Source organism: Corvus cornix, chromosome 7 (assembly GCF_000738735.6).
Source record: "Corvus cornix cornix isolate S_Up_H32 chromosome 7, ASM73873v5, whole genome shotgun sequence".
Classification (NCBI taxonomy): domain Eukaryota; kingdom Metazoa; phylum Chordata; class Aves; order Passeriformes; family Corvidae; genus Corvus; species Corvus cornix.
The window spans coordinates 19,898,178-19,923,698 of NC_046337.1; the positions used below are offsets into that span (position 1 = coordinate 19,898,178).

At 36.5% G+C, this 25,521-nt stretch overlaps 1 protein-coding gene across 1 annotated transcript in view; it reads left to right on the forward strand.

The window, feature by feature from the left end:
* Positions 1-25,521, forward strand: part of UBR3 (ubiquitin protein ligase E3 component n-recognin 3) — a 109,363-nt gene that overhangs the window by 64,013 nt on the left and 19,829 nt on the right. The window contains 5 exon segments of the mRNA XM_039554793.1: positions 1,614-1,724; positions 3,216-3,428; positions 4,220-4,356; positions 9,898-9,983; positions 21,240-21,345. Of these exon segments, the coding sequence (XP_039410727.1) occupies positions 1,614-1,724; positions 3,216-3,428; positions 4,220-4,356; positions 9,898-9,983; positions 21,240-21,345 (653 nt within the window).

Here is a 25,521-nt window from a genome sequence, read left to right on the forward strand (position 1 = left end):
TTGGGCAAACCAGATCACTTCTCTCCGTAGAGATTCCTTTATGCACTTTTCTTGCCTGGAATTTGATGCTTTCTGTCAGGGAGTAGAGTTCTCACCCATTAAAGGAAAAATCACTGGAAGTTATTATTTTTAATATGGAGAGGTATGACTAAGGATTAGGAGATAAAATTTCATACACTGCATTGATAGGACTATTTTCAGAATCACACAGTACTCTGTAACCAATAGTTTGATATAGGTGTGCTCCGTCCCAAGCCTATGGCTTGCTTCGGAATCTCCTTTATTTCTGAGCTCAAGAGTAAAAGAGTAAAGTCTTTCTGGCTAAGACTTTGGGGTTGTTTTGTTGTTTGGGGTTGTTTTTTCTTCTTTTTGCAACTGCTACTCAATAGCCTCATTAGATACCTGCAGTAAGTAATGATTTTCTGAATGAGCCATGGGTCCTGCAGGGCTTAGCCAGATATATCATACAACCTTTTTAATGCTGCAGTCTACTAAATCATGCAGGAACCAGCAGGAGAAAGTCTTTCTTATATTATGGTCTGAGAGGCTCACAGCACATTATGAAGGGCAGGTTGAGCCACGGTAAACAGGAACATGTCCCATAGATAAAATTTGTAATTTTGCTTTGATTTCCTGCTCATATGCAGGGGAAAAAAAAAAAGAAAAGAGATGCTAGGACACCCTTAGAAAATGCAAGTATTAGAGTTATTCATGGTACCCTGACTTTATATCATACCTTAAGACCATTTTAGGGTGAGTCTGCACTAAAAATTGTTTTCCAATTCTGGTAGCCATAAATCTTTCTCTGTTCTTTAAATGTACATTTCACTCTGTGTATGAAATCTTTGAGAAATGGAGATTTAATACTTAGACTGACTATAGTTAGATATTCTGCAAGAGAATTTTCTAGAATTCCTGGTAAGTGTGACAGAGGTGATTTTCTTCAGTTCATTAATTCCTGAATAAAAGATACCAGTGGGGTAACTTTCTTGGACTTGTAGGCTGTAAGTGCAGTCTTCAAATAAGGCCGATGTTTTCAAAACAAACATAGTATAAAACTGAGCTCACTAAACAAGTATTTGTTCTCTTTTCCAATTATGGTGAGTTATATATGATGCTGGTCAAAAACTCATTAAAACCCATAAGTGTTTACACTAAATTTTAATAACAGAGTGGGGTTTAATTATATAACTGTGGTATTGTTATTTTGGTTATCTACAAAACAGAATGAAATGTGTTGGAACAGTATATTGCCCTAGTAAATGAGATAACTTCTGCTCTTGGAACAGCTGTTGGAGTTAGATGCACCTTCATGCTGTAATACAAGAGGTTCCTTAAAGAAGTCGTTATCTTAAGTGACAAGAACTGCAGAAGTTTAATTTAACTATTTGGCTCTTTGTTGGAAAGAATGGCATAATGGCAGCCATGTCAGTTAGCATAAGTAAACACTTTATAAAATGGATTTTTTTATTTATTTCCTCAGGATATCTTTTAAATAGATAGCATGCAAATAAAAATCTGTGTATCTTGTAAATCTTGAAGTTTTGGCAAATAATTTTATAGCTTTATATATAATTGTTGGTTTTTTTCTTACTGTCTGTGCTTTGTTTTAGAGTTCCTGCCTACAAGCAGTGTCAATAGGCTGGGAAGGAGGTGTTTATGTACAAACTTGTGGTCACACTTTACACATAGATTGTCACAAATCTTACATGGAATCCTTACGAGTAAGTAAAACTGAAGATCATATTTGTTTATTTGGATCTGAACTGCTCTTACTGAAATCAATTAGATTTATGCTGTTCAAATCAGATCAATCACATGTTATGTATGAATGTACACAATGGTTTTATTATGTTTCAAGAACTTGATAACTTAATCTCTCATTATTAACAAAAGTACTTTGTTTTCAGTTATTCTGATATATCAGAAAAAATACTTTACAAAATTAACCAGCACAAAAAAATAAAGACTAAGTGATGACTTCTTGTTTTACATGAACTAGCATTTTGTTCAAGATTACTTTGCAGGATATATCTTCAGGTTTTTGGTTTGGTGGGTTTTTTGGTGGGTTTTTTTTTTGTGTGTGTGTTTGGGGGGGGCTTTTGTTTTTTGTTTGGTGGGGGGGGGTTGTAATTTTTGTTGATTTCTTCCCATTTTGAGAAAACCTGTGAGCAATTCCTTGTATTTTTAGTATCAGCATTGCTCATACTGTGAAACTTAACCTCTAAACAAACTAGGTGTGCAACCTTTCATGGATCCCATGATTAATTGTTCTTGTCCATATTAATTTAAATTTGCTTGCAGCAGTAATTGTGTCATCAAGATAAATATAAAATAATATAAAAAAATATAAAGTAATATAGCAGCAAAATCTGAACTTTCATGGTAGAATCTCACTTTACAGAATTTTGGAAAAGTAATGCTTTGCATCATTTAAATTCTGAAGTAATTTTTCTGGTGGATTCTCTATTAAACTTGAAATAAACTTTATTCCACGTAATTGTATTCTTGAAGATTTCTAGATTATTTAAGTGAACTTCTGATCCTAGCACATTTTACTGGTACCTAGATGAGCACATGATAGTGTTGACTATTTACTACCATTTTTAGAACCAAAATAGTTCATATAGACCTATGTTCATCTGGATAAAACATTTATTTTTACATAATACAGTCAGATACCAACATGGGAAACCATGGAGGCCATTCATAAAGCTGAAGCAAGGTTGCTTGCCAGTTAAGAGGAATACTGAGGACACGTCCTCATTTCCCAAACATGTACTTCTGTGTCCATTTTTGATCCTTCATGTGATACAAGAAATAATCAGGGTTCTTCTCATGCTGCCCACCAATGGCTACGTGATTAGGTTTTTTCAGCTGTACTTGGAGTCTCAAACTTTATGGGAATTGTCAGAAAGAGACAACACGCATGAAATGTTGGAAATAGTGCATTGAAGTCTTTCTACTTTATAATGGGGATATTGTTGACAATGGAGAATACCTAAAAATCAGGAAAATTAATTGAGTTGGAGGATTATAAGACAGTCTCTAGTAGCTAAGACCTTTGTCAGTAAAAGGGGGAACTATTCTAATTATTCTTTCTTTACAGTTTTAGGTTTTAGACTCAGTTTTTTTAGCTATACAACTGAAATATCAAACTAAGAAAACTATAATAGTTTGCAAATTTCAGCTACATCTTCTTTATTTTCTTTTAGAATGACCAAGTCCTCCAGGGTTTTTCAGTGGACAAAGGAGAATTTACCTGTCCCCTGTGTAGGCAGTTTGCCAACAGTGTTCTTCCTTGTTATCCTGGAAACAACATGGAAAGAAGCGTTTGGCAAAGTCATAGTAACAAGTGTATGCAAGATCTTGTGCAAGAGGTGGAAGATCTTCAAGAACAGCTGGGAACTTTCCCAGTAAGCATCAGTGTAAGGCAGAAAGATCCTTGTTAATTTGCCTCTACCTTTCAGTTTTTACATTATATTGCATTTGTGATCTCTTAGAAACCTGGCAACCTGGAAAAGGTTGTTTTCTTCTGTTATGGAAGACAACATACTATAGTTTTCTTATCAAGAAATTTTAAATATTTAGAGATTTACTGCATTGCCTGCTAAGAATAAACAGTTGAAAGCTGTGACAAAATGTGATTGATACAATTTTTTATTGAGTACATTTTCAGTTTCTCCATAGTAATTTACATAGACCAAAGTCATGTAATATAAAATATATTTATAATTTCCATGCAATGAAAAAAGCAACAATATTCTTGTAACTGGAAGCAAATTAAACAATGTCTGTTAAGAACTTCATATGATATGGACCATTTGTTTCACAAAACAAGCGGTTTGCAGATGTTACTATGTTTCCTGAGGTCCTCTGAATGGCAGAATAAATTCTATTAAATTTTATTACCTTCCAGTCTTGATGGAGATGCTTTGTGTCTTTGTGTACTTGTGCAGTGCAAATGTACTTGTGCAAGCAGTGAGATTCTTAAACTTAGGAGATGGACAAAACAGTAATGTTTTCACATTCAGAACAAATCAGAATAACTTTCCAAAATATTCTGACACTTCTGTGAGACAGAATACTGACTTTTAATGCATATTTTTTCATAACCTGCAAATGTGTTTTACAAATATGAAAGTGATATGCTTTACAATCAGCTACTGCATCTCTTCAGGTAAAATTAACTAATATTTTTTCGTGTCTTTGTTCATAGTCTGAAACCAACCTCAGTAAAGAAATGGAATCTGTAATGAAAGATATAAAAAGTACCACACAGAAGAAGTATACAGATTATAGTAAGACTCCTGGATCACCTGACAATGATTTCCTGTTCATGTATTCTGTAGCCAGGTGGGTATGGGGGTTTTTTTATATTTTTTCTTTTATATTTCTCACTAATGGTATTAGTCACTAGATAGCTTTCTTCTTTACAAAAAAAAGCATTAAAAAAATATTTCATCCTCTCCAAAAAGGACTATTTGAGTACTCAGTACATCAAAGTTACATTTTCTGATTTTCATGTACAGGCATTATGCGAGATGAAAAGATGTGCATCTCAGTTAATTTTTGTTATGTGCAGCAGTGGCACAGAACCTGGAGAACACTGTGTTGTATGCTTGTTTGGTTTTCTTCTTAATTCAAGGTTTTGCTTTGCATATAGCAAAATTTTATGTTGCATTTCTTTTTTTACTTTGCTTTCCCAAATTGTCAAATCTTCTCTATCTCTCTTCAGCAGAATGAGACCTTTTTCTATATTGCTGCCATATTGTTAGTCTTTAAATCACAAAGTGTTTTTAATCTCTGTGCCAGACATTAGTTCTATTTACTTAAATGAGAATCACAGAAGGAGCTTTTTTTTTACATCAGCAACCAGGAATTTCTCTTTGTGTAGTCTTTAGACTTCTGAAAAACTGTCAAAACCAGCAGCATTTTCTTTGTGGTATTTGACCACAGTTTTAGACCTGTTTTAGACCTGTTAGTGTCATATACAGTCTCCAAGAAAATCAGTCCCTCCTTCCATCTGTACCATTAATGTTAAGGTACTCTGAATAGTTAATGTATTCAGAGTTACTGTAATACAAGGTTTTCCCATAAGAAGTTGAAATACTCATTAAGCAAATAATTTTCTAAACTCTGACTTACTGAGGCCTGCAGGGAAGATGCTGACTGCAGAGAAACTGCAAGCAAAGAAGTGATGCCACTGAGTAGCATTTTTTTATTGCAGTTTCATAAACTCTGATTGTTGAGTGTCTTTAGTATATAAGCAGTGGAAATATTCAAGGCTTGGCTCGGCAGGACTCTGGGTAATCAAATCTAAGATTCTGCTTTTCACAGAAGGTTAGACCATCTAATCTCCAGAATTCTTTTCCAACTTAGATTATTGTATAATTCTATTAAAAGAAATACTATCTGTATTCTTTCAGAGTATTTTAACTGATAAAGAAGAGCAATGAAATTTTATACATAGGAAGCTAAAGGATTATTCTATATTTTTAAGTGGTATATGCTATACGAGGATAAGTAATGTTAAGCTTTTTAGCAATTACATGTTTGATCAATACAATTTAATACCCTTCCAAAAATACAAAGGACTCAAAATTAATATTTCACATATAAAAGTATGATTACTTGTAACCATAACTTGACATGCGATTTAAGATACAAAAATGGTGTTAAAATAGATTTCTGGGTGCAATGTTATATAATTTTAAAAAGGCTAGCTAAACATATTTCAAATGTATCTATATATTACTTTTATATTTACACTCAGAGCCCAAGATTTGTTTTCATTCAAAGAGTTACAAAATTCCTCAAACCAGAACAGCATTTCATTGCTGCTTGCACTGCTGGAGAGAGAAAGTGTGGTTGAGCACTAAGATTAGGATATGTCACTTGTACTCCTTGCAGCCTCTTCCTCTTATAATGGTTAGACTGGTGTCAGCAATTTCCTATTTTTCCATGACTGAAGAATTTCAGATGTTGGATCCAGCCTTCTGCATTGTCACTGTAACTCATAAGATCACTTAGGAGGGAGCCTGGCAGATCAGCTTCAAGGTGGTTAACGTCTCTTGCCTTTTAGTGCAGCAATTCAGATTTACATGCTTCTACTACTTGATGATTGCATCAGAACTATAGGTTAAAAAAAATAAACTTCTAAATAGACATTTTAATGTAACTTTACAGTTTGTATTTATGGAAGTATGTAAATCAGCTGGTAATCTTCCAAACGGAAAGAGTTTTCTTTGTATGATTTTATTATATATTTAATTTTAAGTAATCAAACAATGGACTATCCATAATTAAAATGACATACTGAAGTAATTTACATTCTGTAAGTTACTCCTGTCATTTGACCTGTTTCTTCCTTATTTCCATGCAGTTGTTTTTGAGGTAGTGATACCCTTGTGTTCCTTACCAACCAGTAACCTTTGAGCGCTTCTAGTTCCAGGTGTTCTGAAGCATTTAATTGTTTTTGGTCAGACCATCTACAGCTGTTACACAGTTTTTCCTGGTATTTAACCCCTGTTTAGATGAGCATTTGGATGCAATGATATTTTTATTAACTCCATATATTTGCATGTAAATGAAACACTCTTAAATCTTCCTAAAAGTCATGTTCCATTTTCAGTCAGAAAATGACATCATCTCCTGTCCTAAAACATGCTAATTTACAGCTGAATGCTGGCTTTGAAGTGGATTACTTAACTGCATGCTGGAATGAGAATGTTACTGGTGAAACAATACGTAGCCAGTTGCTTCAGGTTATTCTTTCTTCTTCAGGAAAAAAGGGACTTGCTTTTCTTCATTTTTGCTTACCCAGGCATATGTCACTGGTAGCAGAGAGAAGAAATTACAAAAGACTCTTTACCACCTAGTGGGAGGGCTAGCCGCTGTCTGTTCTCCTAGCGAGAGAGGCGTTCTGGGTCTTGGCATCCTGATCTGCATGCACAGCTGGAAGAGCAGCTCCTTGGCTACCTCCTGCTTTTCCAACACTCGTATCTTGTTAAATTTGTACCCTTTTGATATGCATTCCTCCTGGTCTTTGCTGACATTTATGAGATTAGTGTAGTGTGTCATTCCCAAATCATATGTGCCTAGCTTCAGTTTTAACAGTGCCACATTCATAGCACTGAAGACTGTCATTTGTGGTGATATCTTGGAGGACTGTTCCTGTATTGCATAGCAGTAGGTTTCATGCTTTTGTTGGCTGTGCAAACAAACCTTTTGGTTTTTCTGTCAGCTATGTCTGGAGGACATATAAGAGCCATGTGTTCTTTCCTTCTGAGTCTGTCTCTATCTGGGGTTTTTCCATTTATGTGTTGTGTTTGCAAATTGAAGTGAGAAAAATTATAGTGCTTATTAGTATGCTTCTTCTGTCTCAATAGGAAGAGCAAGTCCATCCAAATATATTCCCTTTCTGGAAAGGACATTGCATTTTTACTTCCCCCTACTCTGTCCTGGTATGAATTCTGAGAAATAGGAGATCACCCTTCTCACCCCCAATATGTTCCTTTAATAAAAACTCACAAGAAGGGATGAAGTAGGTCTGTTTCTAATCAGGAGTCTGGACAGCTGAGCAAAATCCATTTTCTCAGGGTTTTTTCTGTGAGTGAGGAAGATAAAGGCAGTGTTCTACAAATTTTTTTGCTCCAATGAATGACGCTAAGATTTCTAGATAGGAAAAAAAAAGACACTTGTATAGATTTTCTTTCTCATTCCCTTTCCTTCATGTTGAGGAGTCTGAGATAGCAAAGGATTCTTTCAGAGACCACTCTGTGTTCCACGCTTCTATCAGATGCTCCCAATTTTTCTTCACTACTTTTCTTCAGTAAAGGGCAAAGGGTACTCAGATCCTCAAGGCAGAAGGGACCTCAAATTAGGGAGGAGATACACTGGTCTCCTTCAGATTGAGGTCTGTACCTGATGTGGGATATTTTATGAAGGATAAGTGTTCATTTTCACAGAAGATGCTTTCTCTACTGTGCATTTTTATGCCAAGGTACAGGTATGTTTTGAAAGACACATATTGAAGAAAAGGGTTAATATTTACATTTCCAAGAAAGCTGAGCTATAAGGTGCTGCCTTTGGGGAGCTGAGGACCATGAAGAGGTGTGGGAGGTGAGAGTTGGTATCATATATGTGAACAAAGAATATGTTCACAGAAATAACTTTTCTTACATTCCTTATGGCAAAAATACTGTATGACACCTCACATGTACCAGCAAGAAGTATTCAGAATTGTCTCTGAGGTTTCTTTTGTGAAATGGCACATACGGCTTGGTGAAAGGCAAATTCAAAACTGTAGATCTAGAAAACTATTCTTAAATATTCAGGTAGTATTTTTGATTTAAATCTTAATTATCTGGGTTTTAATGGAAGACTGTCATTAATTTTGTTCTACAAATTAGTTATCAGAAGGTTTGTAGAAGTAAAATATACTGGTTTCCTTCATATTCCCATGATGAACTAGCACATGCTGATCTACAGTTGTTATTTTGTCCACTAATATGAAATCCCTGTCCCTGGTTCCTTGCTGGTAGATTTTCAGAAGTTCAGTGAGCGCTGCAAATCGCCTGAAGAGTGGAAAATTCCCCTGTCACACAGATGCCCTTATCAGCAGCAACCAGATGGAGCTCTGAGCAGGCACATTATCAGTGTTAAATTGCCTTTTCTGAGTAGAGAGGATTAAAGCATTCCTTCAGAAATGGATGGCATAAGCTGCAAACTTAGGGATAGGAATATTCAGAAATGTTTCTATTTTAAAAACATAGGAAAGTATCTGGACAAACACTGCATATCAAAGTGTATTATTCTTTCAAGTTGATGAAGCTGAAATTCTTAAAAATAATTTGTTTTGAATAAAAGTAATCCTGTAGTTTCTTCTTAAATGTATGGGGGGGAGGGGGAGGTGTGTTCTTAGCTTGGATACATTATGTGCCTAAAATTCTAGAACAGATTTTAGTATGGATTCAGTCACATTATATCGGACCTAAAATTGTGTCTTTTTTCATTAAAGGACAAAATATGTTTGGAATTAGATTTGCAGTTTGAATTGAATTAGGAAAACAACACTTCAGAATAATAGAATTATAGTCTTTATTTTAATTAAAAATGTATGTTGACTTACTAAAACAGGCTCTCAGAAAATATAACATAAATTGTTTGCTCCAAATCTTGAGAGTGAAAGATAATGCAGTACTTAAACATCCAATTCCAAAATTAAACAAAATTATCGCATTTGGCCTAAACAATTGGTGCCTAAGTATCAGATTACAATAATACTAAGAAAGATAGCATCAGTGTGACATGCAGAGGTTTAGTGACACAACTCCTGTTTCATACTAATGAGCTGCAGTGAATAGCACTTCATTCAGAATTAACCTCCAAGGCTTTTATTAACTAACTTATCTATAAAGGGCAGTGCTTTAATTATAATTTAGACTGCATTCATATTTAGTTGGTGCCATATCCATTGCACTCTCTGGTTGTTTAAAGTGAAACAAAAGCCCTGAAAATAAAGAGAACACTTTTTAGATGTATATGATTGACTGAAAGTTAGCCAATCTGTGTATTGCCTTTTCAGATTTGCGCAGAAATTCCCTTATTATTGAGCTGTGTGTGCATACAGAAGAAAGCATCAGAATTAACATTTTTTAAATTCTTCTTTCACAGCTCAATACAGTACTATGTTAATTTAGTACTTAAAATCATATATGGCAATATCTTGATAAAGTTTGTTTGGTTCTGAGGTGTATTTTGGCAGTATTTCACACTAAGGATTAGTTCACAGTATTCTTTTATTTAGTGTATGCTGGGAGTTTGTCATGACTCATTTGTGCCTGTAGAAGCTTGAATAATGTTCCGTTCAATACTGTTATGTTTTTCTTACAGAACAAACTTGGAACTTGAGCTGGTCCATCGAGGAGGAAATTTGTGTTCAGGAGGTGCAAGCACAGCTGGGAAAAGATCATGTTTAAGTAAGTTCCATGTTATTAAATGCAGTATAAATTATTAGAATATTGAATAAAGACGTCTGGTTCTTTCTGGTATTTTCTGAATTACATCAACTTTTTCCTTTTAAAGCCTTTTTATTTCTGCCCAGAGTCTTTGTTTTTTTTGTTTCTGTTAGAGAAATCTGAAAACTAATTTGCACAAATTCTTCATTATAGCTGTTCATGTCTTATGAATACAATTCTTTAGAAATCAATTGTCATACTATCCATGTAATATTTTTAATAAGTTTGCATTTTTATGAGTAACACTAGAAGTGTTTATGGGTGAAGCAGGAAAGCTTTGTTTCACCCTGGTTGTTGCTAGCAATAAGAAAGCAGTTTGTTTTCTGAATGCTAATATAGCTCATGACTTGGTCTCAGAAATATGCAGCTATAATGTCCAGTGTCTTTAATTTGCCTAGTTCTTACACAGAGTTTTGCAAATTTTCTTCCATAGAAATCTTCAAATTTTTGTTGTTCTGAAACCTTTAATAATTGTCCAATAAAGCAACTTCTTGCTGCCAAGAGAGGTTTTTTTCTTTAAAAGAAAATATTTTAATCTTTTGCTGGAATATAAACAGTTACAAATGGACATTTTCTTTTGTCAGGAAAAATTGGAAATCCTGCCAGAATACTGCTACTACTAATAATGCTTATTTAAGTCAAGCTTATGTAGCAATAGCAGCAGATTCTGTAGGAAAAAAGAAAGCTTAGGCCCACCTCTGCCTTCTGGTACACAATTTGTGGGGGATGCTTTCCTCATCATTTGATGTGACAAGTCCCCAAAGAAATCTCACCAAGTGCTATGCTGTCCATATTCCCTCTAGGACAAAAGCCTTTTGTTACTGCCAGGAAATGTAGTTCAACTAATTTCATTCATGTGTTGTTATTTTGAAAAGTGGTTTTAAACCATACTGCACATTGTCTTTCCCCACCACCATTACCCCCCTTTCTCAGCAGACCAAAGCACCTGAAAAGTGCATGTGTTAAAAGAACATCTCTAGATCACTGTGTGCAAATTTGAAGCATTTAGTGAACCAAGGTTCTGCAGATAATTTATACTTAGATTACAATGTATTTTTAATTGTGTGCTCACCTAGTAAGGTGGACACTTTCTCCCTGAATTTTAGTTTCTTACTAATGTGTTACTCATTTCACAGGCATGTATTTGGAAGGACATGATGAGCAGGTTAGGGTGGAGATTTCAGCTTAAAATAAAAAAATTTTTGAAAGTGAAAAAATTTACAATGATGTTACAGAAAATGATAGTGTATCCTTGTTTTCACATGGCTTTACTGGTCATAAAATTTCTTGACATTTTAGAGTTTAGAAGAATGTATGGAGGGAAGTGGCTGGTAATCTGCAAGGTCATATTTTTATCTCACTGATAGTTTTGCAAAATCAGGAGATCTCAGTTTTTATGTGATTTACTTTTTTAAGATAAAAGTGGAATGAAACACATTCATTAAAACACTGTGAAATGTTTGATGTCACATCAAATTTTTGTTACATGTACGTATTCAAAATGTAGCTAAATAGGTAAATGGATCTAAAAGATAATGGGCTTTCATCACCAATTGGTGATGGTGCTTCATCACCAATTAATGTCATTAAGTGCTGGAAGATTATGATTTTGCAGAGAGTGCTTGAACCACTGGATTGGTGGGCAGCTTCCTTTGTGTATGTCTGTGTAGCTTCACTGTTGCTGTTTGAACTACATCAGTTGATACAAAAGGAGAAACCACCTCAAAGTGATTTTGTTTTCCTTTGGGGTTATTTGAAGAAAAATGAAAGAAAAAAATGCCAACAAGCTTAAGGCCTGGTAGCTGACACTAGGTGGTTTGTATAATACATTATTTAATTTTTTTCTTAATTCTTACCACACCATCCCTTCAACATCCTCTTGCATAAAGAAGGACTCTTACATACTTAGGACCTGACTTTGCAAGAAAGCATACCTTTTGCTGACAGTCTGTGAAAAGATTTGTCAGGAATTTTAATACATATTTCTCAAGCCTTGAAATGCATGGAAAATACTTTAATCACTGGAGATTGTAATTCTTTTTGGAGAATTACAAAATTGGAAATGATACATGGAGGATGTATTTCCACTGGAGAATTGTCTTATGCTGGATGGATACTTCAACTAGGCATGACAATTTTAAGTCCTGTTTAAATTCATATATCATCCTTACCTATTTTTCCAGCCTTTTTAGTACCTTGCCATTGACTCTGTATGTGTCAGGAAGTGAACCAGTTTTCCTGTTCATCAAAATAGATTACTGGAACAAACTAAACTTACTAAACTTACCAAAAGTTAGAGATCCTTTTCACACATAAGAAGTACAGAAGTTGTCTTGTCAAAGAGAAGCTTTAAGATTACATCAACTGTTGCTTTTAAAAATATGTGCTAGTTGACAAAATCTAAAATGTTCCTAAAATACATCTTTCTTGGTTGCAAATCCACTGTGAAACTGTGCATTAATTGTCTATATGCAAAGTAAGGAAAACTTTGTTTTCATAGAATCTCAGAGAGGCTTGGGTTGGAAGGGACCTTAAAGATTATCCCCTTTGTATTCAGAATTGTGTATGTATTTAGGGAGAAGAAATTTTTTTCCCCCATGATATGATTCGACTTGCACACAGGGGTTTAATCTGAAATTGCTAGAATAGTGACTTAAAAGCATATTGATGATTTTTTTAAACCTGATAACATATCTTGATTTTTTTTCCTGTTTCTACTTACAATACATTGCACTTTGTTTACAATAATATTTTTCTGTTCCTTTCTTAAACTGTTGTGTAATTTCAAGTGTGTTGTACTAGTGCTTTTTCCTTTAGCAGTTGCTAGAAGGATTATAGTCATATTTCTGATAAAAGGGTATGGACAGCATCTTACCGCCATGCACGTGGTTTTTTCCACACTTTTGGGTAGATTATTTACATCTAAGTCAGTCATATTGGTATTTTTAATATTTATCTTGCACTCCAGAACCATTCAAGGCCTTCCAGGTAAAGGCACTATGTATATGAATGTGTTGTTGCGTTACACAGCACAGAGAGGTGAATGTCATCTATTCATTGTTAAAATGTTTGCATGTTGTCTATGTTCTGTATTGGTACTTTGTGAAATTGTTAGCAAGCTAGTCATATTTAATCCTGCATTAAAATGGACTTGTTTTTTAATGCAAGGTAATGTGGTTTTCCTAGAACAGACCTGTACAGTATTTCCATTTATTATTATTATTATATTTAGGTTTGGAAAATAGGTTAAATATGACTAGTGGAAGCAGAGTTAGCTTTATATATATAGGAAGGGTTGTTTTCACTAAACCATTTGTCTTGGGGTGACTTTATGATGTGTATCCTGTATCACCTGCTCTATGCCCAGACATGAATCCTGTGCCTTTCTGTGCCCTTAAAACTGGGTCTGAGAGAAAGAAAAAGCCAGGCGAATATAACTGTGTGTTTCCTTCATTGCCCCTTCCATATCCCTGTGTTTAAATTATGAAAAATTGCAGTTCTGTAGATTCATGTTCTGAAGTATATTTTATCATCCTTCCATAGTCATTTATTTTTCCAAGAGTAATCCTGTTTTTGAAGTTTCATTTAAAATGTACCTTCAACTTCTTCATTGTCTTATCCAGTGAGGAAAGAATTTTTAAATTTTTAAAATTGTCTTGGTTTAAAAGACAGGTGTCTGCCAAGGAAGGCAGGAGTCTCCCTTGAAATGAAAAAAAAAAAATGCAACCCCCTTCCCTCCGAATTATTATAATTTTGAAATTAAGGGGCTTTCAGGCAAAGATATGAGGAATAGGAATAACAGTTTTTTACTATTTTATATATATACGTGTATAACCAGTCAAACAAACAGCAATAACTATGGCAGTAACAGCAAACAGAGCCGCAAACCCAGTGCTACCCTCTCTCGGCTGTCAGGCCCTTTCCCCTCGGGTGCAGTTCCGCTCGCAGCCGGCAGGGGCGCTGGCGGCTCCCGGTGAGCAGGGCAGGTGCGATGGTTCCCCCGCGGCTGCAGGGGGCGCTCCGGAGCGAGCTCGGGGAGCACGCGGCACTGGGATCCCGGGAGGAGATGGAACAAAGGCTTCACAAACCCCTGGGCAGCCAACCCGGGTGGCAGACGAGATGTATCAAACTCCGGAGCTGCGGTGGGAACCCCTGGAGGTCTCGGTAGGCAGGATGTGCGAGGCTGCAGAGTAGCGAAGGCTCTAAGCAACAGCGGGGGCAGGGCGGCCGCAGCACGGCTCCCAGCGAGGCAGGGAAGGCGGGCTTGGGAATACCGGGGTTTCTGCCAAAAAAGCAGAAGCCTACCATGCTGATGAATTCCTTCCTGCTGAATTCCTTCCAGCCTCTCTCTCCCTCCAAACTCTGAGAACTAGCAGCCCACAAGTCCAGGTGAAAGAGAGTGGCCAGATGGACCCCTACTCCTGTGGCCAGGTCTTTTGTTTTTCTTAAGCAGCCAGTAGTTTGTCCCCCTGGCAACATGTATGAGGAAAATTCTTTAAGAGAAAAAGAAAACTGAAGGAGAACTCATAAAACCCCAACAAAAATCCATACCCTATCTAGAACTTGAGTACTGTTCTGTTAAAGTCTTCCTTGCACAGTATTGAAACTGGTTTTGTTTTTAAACGTCATTCATGTCAGGTTCAGCAGAAGTAATCTAAAACATAACCTGGTTTTGCTTTTTCTGTGTGTGAGATACTGAGGGGTTTCTTTTGTGATTAAGCATACCACTCTGCAGTAGTCTTGTAACAACTGTGAAATCTGGTGATTAGATATTGTGGAAAACAAAATATGTTGTCCCAGGTGACCTGTTACAGCAGCAAACATCAGGGACGATGGTGGGAACAAATAGGTCAAGAACTGTTTTAGTGGATTGCACCATGAGGGCAGCTGCTCTTGGGAACTAAAATAAAGAATGATTAATGTAGCTCTTAGTATCAGTGACCAAGTCTGTGTGAGAAGAATGGTGAGAAGAAAATTTGGCTGCAAAATTGCCATTTTAAAGCTTAAAGTTTTGTATGCATGTGCAACCAAAAAATGCAAATAGGATCCTATTACTTATTAGTTAAAAATCAAGTCCTATTTGAAGGACTGAATTACAGTTTTAGAGTCTATGGCCTTGCAAATTCTCTTGGGTTTAGGGAAAATTATGATATATAACAACTGTACAGATCTTATTTCTCTGTTTTATAAAGTGTAATAGATTTGTGTAGCTCTTTGTTTTCATTGCTCCAGATTTGTAGAACAGGGTCAAAACACAGCATGAAGGCTGAATAATTATGATTTCTCTGTATGATTTTTATTTAAGGCCTTGTGCAACCTGGTGTAATGGAAGGGGGGGTCCCTGTCCATGGCAGGGGTCTGGGGGGTTGGGACTAGATGATCTTTAAAGACCATTCCAACCCTAAACATTCTCTGATTCTGTGACCTCTCTTTAGCTTGTGTAGATGTGTTTTTCTTTGCTATTCATACTCTGGTAATCTTGCAGTAGTTGATGGACAGTTCCACAAAATTTAGAAGTTACCTATAAATGAATGTATTATCTTCCTTTTTTAACTTTTAAATAGTAATTTTCCTTCTTTCTGTCTGTCTTTTTTTGGTTGGTTGGTTTTTTTTTTCCTTCTTCCCCTTTGTGAGAAGGATAAGATTAGGGTTTTGGGGAACGACTAAATATTTTATCCTCTTGTCCTCTGGCTTCAGCATCTCTTTAAATGAGCTCCTTATCCTTATGCTTCCCACGAATAGCAGTCTGGCATTGCAGCATCAGCTGCAATAATTGGAAGGAACATTATTTACAACTGGACATCAAAAAATTACTTAAGAGTTACTTAAACTCTTCTTAAATAGAATGTCCAGGACCTTTGTAACTTCTGCTATGGCTCTAAACATTGAGAAACAGTATTGCTCCACAGGAGTTGTTTTTGTTAGTTGGTTGGTTGGTTTGTTTTGGTTTTCTTTTTCTCATTCATTTGAAGCCTTTATCTTCATTATGATGTTGGCTTAATCAGTGCTTTTAGGGGTTTTGTGAGCATAGAAACTCATTGTTTCTCTTCATGATCCTTCTGTGTCAAATTTTTCAACCATGTTGAAGGTAATGGCTGTCTCCATTTTACCAGTACGGACAGTGACACTTGGAGCCACTTAGTATTGGTCATTCCTGTAAGGAGAAAACCCTAATTCTTTTATGATTTGAAAGATTGAGTTGCAGCTGTCTCTTTCCTGTAATTGTTAATGTGGATATGGTTGCAAAGAGTCCTATGGAGCTCTCTGTAGCCACTGAAAATAAAAAGAATAAAAGAAGTTTTCAGGAATGCCTTGCTACAGAGGGTTTCTGTGGTTGATTGGGCTTTTTGGTGTTGCAGGATTTGGGTTTGGATTTGTTTGCTTGGTTTGGAGTTTTTTTCAGTTAGGAGCTGTCAGTCTGCAGTTCCTTGATGCCCATTCATGCTAACTTGGAAAAAGCAGTTTTTCTCAACAGCAGGTGATCCTAAGTATTTTCTAAAACACTTGTTATGCCAGTAATATCTAGTGTGGAAGAAGCAAAGATAGGTACTTTTAAAATTCTTTTGCTAAAGTTGATTTCATACACTGGTGTGTTTGGTGTTGAGGATAATTAGCTGCTTCATCAGCAATTAAGACTTAGTAAAGATGTAAGAGATTTTGTAAAGACTATCCAGTCTTAATGCCTTAATAGGCTTTTCCTGACCTTCACATTTATTTTACTGATTCAAGTCTACTGGATCAGTGATGAATGGGAAGATGTTGTCAGCAGGTCTTTGCAACTTCTGTTGCTAAGTGGACTGAGTAAATCTCTACCAGGAGAAAAAATATTTCTCAATATCCTTATTGACAGTCAAGTCCCATCTGGTTGTATCAAGTGGTTTTTGTTATAATCTACATTCTTCTTGATAGTCCCAGGAAACTTTGGGAGAAGCATTCCTGGTCTGATAGGATCTTCACAGTTGAGACAAGGATGTTTTCAATTCCACCTGCAGTGAACTGCTGGGTCACTGTGTGATGTTTTCACATTGTAAATATGAATACTAATGTAGGGAATTTAGGGAATGTGAAAAGAGAAATCTGGATCAAGACAGAAAATTCCATGACAGCAGTATATGTCCTAAAATAAAGAGAAACTGGGGTATAAACACATTATCTAGACTGTTGCAAGCAATACAAAGTCAGGTAATCCCTTAGTTTTCTTTGTTTTCATTATGACAGCACATTTCTATACATTGTGGAATTGGAATTAATAACAGAAAACATAATTTGATTTGAACTCTGGTAATTTGAGTGTTTACAGTCAAGAGACCAGAAAAAAAAACAAGTAGAAAAAAAGGCAGCAAAAGTTACATAGAAATTTGGGATCACTTTGGCAAAGAGCAAACCAAGAGTATGAGTGGGACCAAAACTTACATCTGCATGCAACTTCCTGAATCACTCATTTTTGTCAATTGAGCACAGCATTTTTAGAATTTCTACTATTCATCTATCAATTCGCTATCTTTTCATGTCTTGAATTTAGTCTTCTTTTGTGCTGTGCATATCACACTAAACCTGAAAAGGGCTGTGAAATTGCCTTTGTAGGCTCCTGCTTTTTGGACTGTGACATAGCAGAATATTTTTAAGAGCTTTGTCAACATCTGTAAAATGAGTGTACTTTAATATTAAAAACAGTAAGGAATGCAGCTGCAGGTGCTGGTGCAGTGTGGATATATAGATAAAATACCCATTATCTTTGAGGTTTGTGAGAGGAGCAATATTATAATGCTTCCTCTTAGAGCTTCAGTCCCAGGGCAAAGGCAGTGTCTAACTACTGAGCTGCTCTTTTGAAAGTACAGATTCCAGCTGAGTTTATTGCTCCCCTCTCACAATAGGTTAAGTCCAAGAAGTAGAGTTAATATAGGAAGAGTTGAAAACAATCTATCAAGAACAGCAGTGAAAATAACAAAGTAACAATAGAGTTAGTTTCATCATTTTTAGAAATGGATTTAGGAACACTAACATGACTGAAAGCTAATTCTAACTGCTAATCTAGATGATTCTATGAAGTGTTATTTAAGCTTTACATTATTCTATGAAAATACAGACATATGTTGAGAGAGTTGTGACGATGAGTGCATCAATGTAGATAATGAGTCTGTGAACATGTTTTAAAACAGTAGTAACCTTGCTCACTCAAATGTCTAAACTTTGGAATCCTGCCAAACCCCTGATGACTTGCAGCAAGACATTATATTGTGCATCCAAATTGTGTGATTTTTATATTTATTCAAATTGTCTGGATGCAGCCTGTCTGAAATATTACAAAGTTATTAGAAGAGGAGGATCATATTCAAATTTTTTCCAGTTTTATTGCTGCTGGGCTTTCTAAAATTAATGTTCTTTCTACAAAATTTGGTTAAGAATGATCTTTGGTGAGTCTGAGCTACAAGCAGGTCCTGCCTTTCCCCCTTACAGGGTGGATGGACTCTCCTGGAGGGAATCGGCTGTTAGATGGACTGTGAGGGACAGAGGGTTTTGGGATACCTGGTGAGCTAATGGCCTTCCTTCCCACTCTTCACAAGTCTGGGCAAGATTGATGTTTGTGGGCCATTGTCATGGTAATGTTTTGCTGCTTCTTTTTTACAAACAATAATTATGTGTATTTTAAAGGTTCCAAGTAGGGTAAAAGAAAATGGGAAGACAGTCTGTCTTTTTATGCTTGTGTTTTGGAATTATGCATTCCACAAACACACAGGAAAAGCCCTTGGTATTCCTTTGGCCCGAGGCAGGTTTCTGCCAGTCCCTCAGGCATAAGGACGTGGTGCAGCACCAAGCACTTGGTGCACAAACAAGTTGCCAGTTCTTGCTTTCCACTGCTCTGCTGTTTTCCTTGGCTTTCTCCAGTACTTCATAGTAAGTGGTAAATAAAGCCATTGGAGTGACTGTGGTGTGAAACAGAAATAAAGCTGGCTGTGTGCCTCTAGCTCCGGGCGCGGCGGGGCCGGGGTGCCCGCGGGCTCTTACCTGGGGCCAGGCTCTGCCTCTGGGCGGTGAACGGGCTTCCCTGCAGAGCAGCCGCACGGCCTTCATCGCAGACAAAATCTGCTGTCTTACACGGCAGCTGAACTGCATTTTCCTGGGCAGATTGAGTCCCTGTCAGAAGGTGCTTCGATTCCATAAATGTTACACACGTGGAGATTACAAATAAATTGCAATTAATTTTGTATTAGTAAAAGCTCGGGAGAATAGCTGTTAAAGGAACAGGGGATGAATCAATTACTCTGAACAATTTTCAATTTATTATTTAATTTTGCATAGTTGCCCATTTCTGTTTAAAGCAAGGAGCAGTTGGGGGGAAAAAACAGCATTCATTTTAGCGAACAGGCAGGAGGGACGGAACGGATATTTTCATGGGTTTCATTCCAATAAAACCATGCTTGAGGGGGTTTTTTATTATTTTGATGAAATATAAGTACATTTTCAGAATTTTGAACTTTATCAGCAAAGCAGTGTTTTGCTAGGAATCTGTTGCCAGGAGAAAAGATGACTTATTTTGTCCTCATTGACTGTTTTTATTCAGAAAGCAGGTGGCAGCTATCAATTCCGATGCCATCTACAGCTCCAATTATTTTACAAACCCCAGGAGCTAATTACAGCCCTCAGGCTCTGGCAGTCAGCCGATTTCGTCATGCAGCTCTTTTGGCCCTTGCGTACCTCTGAATAATTGTCTATTTATGGAAAATAAATTAATAGCTGCTATTTCTACTTGAAAAAGAGGACCTGTGAGTGTGTAGGTTGAGCAAGTGGGTCGTAAAGAGAGGGAGATAGATTTAGAGAGAAAGATGCAAAGGGATCAGTACAAGGGGTGGAGGGGAAAGATGATGTCAGGATGCTACAGGGAAAAGTTAAATGAAGAAAAGTTAAAATGAAAGGGAGTAAGGAAGCAGGGTCCTAGAAAACTGAACAGGAGAAAAGCATGACACCAAATAGCAAGATACAGTGTGACAGGAAGAAAGAAGCAAGCAAAATTGTGGGAAATGATGCTTTAATTATTTTATTAGGTATAAATCTATGAAGATAAAAAAAGATTCATTGAAAAAAAGGTGAAGTCTGAATCCCTAGTAGTCCATTATCTAGTTGAAGATATTCCTGTGCATTGCGGGGTGCTTGGGCTAGATGACCTTTAAAGTTAGTCCTTCCAACTCAAACTATTCTGTGCTTTTTATTGCATGTACATCTCTGAAAATGCTGTCAACCTAAATGGTGCTTGCTTTCTTGGGTCGCTTAATGGGATGAAGGGATAGATGATGTCTTCATTTGTGTTGATCATATGATTCATAGATAAATAAAAATGTTCATTTTAATATAAAATACTGCAGTAAATCTCCAAGGGTAATTATGCGTTCTCTGTTTGAAAAATTCTGCAAGTGTTTTGCAAATGATGTTTTTGATACAGTGGAAGTACAGAGGGTTTTGAAGTGATGGGTATCAGCAAACTCTGCCTGCAGGTTGTACAGACAAATTTCTGACATTATAAAGACTGTTGCTACTTTAGTGTCATTGATGTATAGTCAGAAGTGTGTTGGCTTGAGGATTGTTTTTGTCCAAAAGTTACTTGCAAAATAACCATATGAAGGCAGAAGGAATAATAAACCTTTTAAAGCTGAAAAGCTGAAGTGATCCTGCCATGGGCCAGAATTGGTAGCAATTTTAAGTTAAATTTCAAATATGTTGTGCACAGAACTTAACTGTGAGAGAGAGGAATAAAAGCTAAAAGTGTATCAGTTAAAAGTATATCAGTCCTTGTTAAGAAGAATTGTTTAGGAAATCACCACTTCCGGCATAAACTGGAGAGGCAAGTGAAGTGAGCATGGAACCTTAGCAACATAACGGCATATGAAACAGGATTTTTTTAAAAAACACCTGTAATTAAGTACGTGGAGCACCAAACCAACTGAGATCTGGTCAAAGCTTTCCAAACAGCCTTTCTTGGAAACATTTTTCTGTATACATGCATACGTGCACTGCCTCCTATTGAAATCTTATTTCTCTTCAAATCCTTTTTTTGAAAGTAAATAAATACTTAATAAAAATGTGCTTGTTAGGGGTACCAGCTTATTTGGAATGACATGACAGACTTCTCAGAATCTTGTAAAATACGTGATGGCAATTTAATGTGAAATAGTTCATATCACTGGATATAATATTCAGCAATCTGTCTTCTTCACCTTTCAGATCAGCTGTTTCACGTGTTGGCCATGCACATGCGCCTCTACAGTATAGACTCCGCATACAATCCCTGGAGAAAACTAACCCAGCCGTCGCAGGATAAAAATTCAGAGCAAGTATTTTAATTTACCCGATATCAGTTTTACCTTGTGAAAGAAACATCCTTACAGAGGGACTTCGGGTAACTGTCTGTCTTAATTTAAATTCTCTGTGAGATATGCTGATGGACTTAACATCTAAAAATTGTATGTATGAACTTGTGAAACTTACGTTTTCCACTTTCTTTTACATAAAAATCTGATAAATACCAGTTTTGAGCTAAAGTTTAAATACACCTCTTGCTGGCTTAAGCACATGCAAATTGAATAGTACTTGGTAAGTGGATAGGGCACTGCTGTGGATGCTCAACAAAATTTACATTGAGATAAGTTGATAAATACTTTATTGGAAGTTGAGTAATGATTAATAGCTGTGAATAGGCCTAATATATGTGAGAAATAATTATATTTTAAGCTAAAAATTTTCATCAAGCTTATTTTTTTAAGCAAGTTACTTACCTGAGTTTGCTTCTAAAACATTAGCCTTACATACACAGTTGTACAAGGACTGACAATATAATAAATTGAACCATGTACTTCGTTCCACAAGGATTCATCTCCTTACTTAAGACCCATCACTTTTCAGATTCTACCTTGATGACAAGAAAGGTTTCTTGCCTAAAACCAGATTATTTTTCCTCACAAGAGGAAAACAGTAGATTTTTTTTCTCTTAGCACCTTAAGCATCTTCTTCATTCTAAGCTCTACACTTTGTAGCTTGCAATTACATCAAAAGACTGTCCTTTTAGTGCCTATCCAGCTCTGTGTTTGTCAGTGTTTCTAGGAGCCTGAGGTAGAAAGCATCATTCAATTTCAAAAACTGATCTAGAATAGTGATGCCACAATGCTAACTGCAAATGAGGGAAAACTATTAAAACAATTGTTCTCATTTCTAGTTTAAGATTTTATTGTTTGTCCTCTTGGAACCAGGCTGCTTTTGGCAATGAACATGAGATTATTGGAGTAATTAAACTATATTAACAGATTAGTTTAGAAACCATTAGCAGAACAAAGCATCAAGCATTTTATAACCAGAAAACCTATGCTGTTCAGCATGCATTCAGACTGCTTTGGGGGTCTCTTTTCATGTGGTTCTGATTGAGATCTGACCTAGACTAAGCAGTGGGACAAGGTTAATAAATTTGGTGTATGGTTGGCTGAGTTTATATGAGGCAAAATTAAGATCATTTGACCAGAATGGCTGTGGGACAGATCATGCACTTCTTGTTTTGGCTTTTGAAGAGCTTGCTGGCTTTGGAAGCAGCTGTTAGCAGAGGGGTCTTCCAGACCTGATGGAATTCACCATGCATTGGTCATGTCAAGGCTCAAGTGCAGCAAGTTAGATTTCATTAGGCAATACTTTGAATCACTTAGAAATGAATGGTGCTGTAGGACTGTTAATGCCTTGCTTTGCAGAAAGGGTTGCATGCTGAGAATGCATTTTAGCAGTTCTCGTGTTTTCTGGACTGGTTTTCAATATTTCTTTGTAGACTTGATGATATTGTTTTGGCACAGAGTCCTAAATGGTTTGTAGGAAGCTACAACTGAGATAGCATCCATTTTGCCATGAAATAATTTACTGTTGAGATGCCCAGATGCTTTCGAGCTGGAGTATTTTTGCTCACTCCTTGGAATGTTTTTCCTATACCTTAGTCTGCAGTCACCAGGAGGCTACAAGAGGGGGCAATTTGAGGACATGTTTTTCATGTATAAATTATAGCATAAAATGAGTATCTGTAATTATATTGCAGAAATTTGAAGTGGTAGTTTCACTTGAAAATGGCATTCATAGGATTGGTGGGTATGATCTGATTGCACACTTCTTAGAGTCACACAGCCTTTTGAGAAATACAGAATAGCAAATTTTTTCAGGTACAGGGAGGAGTGCTCAGAGCAATTAGAAGGTGACACACTGCTGAAAACTGAAGAAGCTTAAGAGGATGGTGGAGAAATAATCACTGCAGATTTTAGATGTGAACGGCATTCTGCCACTTTGAAGTTAAGCAAGTCATCTAATCAGCAGCCTGACCTGCACATGAGACTTCAAGCAAAGACTTGTAGAGAAAAAAATGTCAGTGAGAGGAAAAGATCTATATTGTCTGACTGTATTACTGTGATTCCAAACAATTTAACTTTAGGGAAGTCACAGAAGCAAAATAACTTCAAACCAATATGCCATCTTTTTCTATTTAATCTTCACTTTAAATTATTATTTGAGTTGAAAGCAGTTTTCCAGAGAAGCTAGTTTAATTTAAAAGGATGATTTTGAAAATGGAAAGAAAAAAATCCCCCACACATGGAAAAATCTGTGGAATGCAAGTGCCATTACATTATCTTCTCACCCTCATTTAATTATAGCTATTTTCTTTAAATATACATAAATATTTACAAGTAAAACTACCCAGATGTAGAACCCACAATTTTATCTTCGTTTTCTACAATTCAGCTGTCATTCTTCATAAATAATGCCTTAGATTTACTATGTCTGGGAGCACTGATCAAAATAATTTGTAAAGAGTCTCACACAATTGCTTCACTATACTTCCCAAAACCACTGGTTTTGTCGTGTCTTCTACAATTGTATTTAGTTCTCCTTGTAGCTGAAAATGGCAACTGAAAGGAAAGATAGGAAGAAGCTCATGCAGCCGCAGCAAGGTAAAGTAGAAATAAGGAAATCCTGAGCAAGAAGATACCCTATCAGAAAGGGTTTAAATAATGTGAGCTGTTTGGAAGTTGAGGGGGAAAAAGAAAAAACTTAAGTTTGATGAACTGTGAATGGTTTAGTGGATTATTTCTCCTGTGCAGTTTATGTTGCAAAATTCAATGTATGCTTGGTCCCACAGGCTGTACTTAAGCAAATTCATCTAGGGACAGCTCTGGTTTCAATGGTGATCAAATAAACAATTATTGTGGTGCAAAGGGGGAATAAAAGCTTCTGGCAGGGGGCAGGCAAGGAGCAGCTGGAGGCAATAATTACTGAACCCAGATGTGAATTTAATGGACTAGTCCAAATAGCCACAGAAACAACAAACATGAAATGAAAGGATATACATTTTTTAAAAATTTAAATCTCTATGAAGGCTGAAATTTTTGTGTCTGTTTTGACAGACAGAATAAGTCAGCGAAGAATGAATTGGTAAAACATTAAGGATCTTTGCATTAGAAGCACTCAGGGGAGGAACTGCATGATAAACTGAAATGCTGGGTTATTTTTACTACCATGTTTTGCTGATGTTTCATTCTAAGCTAGATCGCTTCAGAGATTGTTTATAGTGTCATACTGGGGCAACAAACTGCAACTCAGGGATAGGATTGAGCAACTGTGCATAGGTTGTGACTCTTAAGTCACATCTGCATCACAGAAACTGTTGTGAAATGGGGAAAAAACACACAGTTTTTATGAAGATACTCTGAGACAGAGAGAGTAGGATGGTGAGATAGTGGGGTTTAGTTAAGGTTTATGCAAGAGGTTGGTCTATACATACACGTGGTGCAACTTACGTGATCTATTCTGTACAACAAAATCCTGCCTGAAACAGATGTCTCTCGGGATATATGGTATAGTACATAGGTTTTGACAGTAGTGGCAGCTTTGGGAGTATTTGCTCATGGCTGTTTCTTCCTTTCCCTGCACTACAGCTCACCATCTTCTTTGGCTGTGCTGATGTAACTTGGGCAGGCTGCATGAGCAAAGTCAAGCAATGAATCCATGTTTTAAAAAGGTTAAATTGAATAGGTTTGAGAATGGGTGACAAGGGACCACTGGGGGCACTGTGGTAGAGGAGAATGGGAGATGCCCAATGTTAGTACTGTCAGTGCATGTATAATGAGCAACTGACCTGCTGTAAAATCTGCTGTGACACAGTGAAGAGCAAATACGAAATTGTGATTATGTCCTAAAGTCCAGCCAGAAAAAATAGTAGAATTCTGCTTTCTTTCAGTGAACATGAAGCTGTGTATTAGTTTGACCTTTCTGACGTCTGGGATTTGTGGGCTTTACTTCTTATCCTCCAAATTCTGAAGAAAATAAAAGTTTGCCTTAGTAGATGAAGCCTTTGTTCAGGTGTACCTATATCCCTGTGTCCCAAATTTTCTGTGTCTGACAGTTTAAAGAGGTGTGAGGCTCAAAATTTACTTTACTTATTGAATTTCTACCTTTATAATTAGTTGGAGTTAGCATCAAGCAAAAA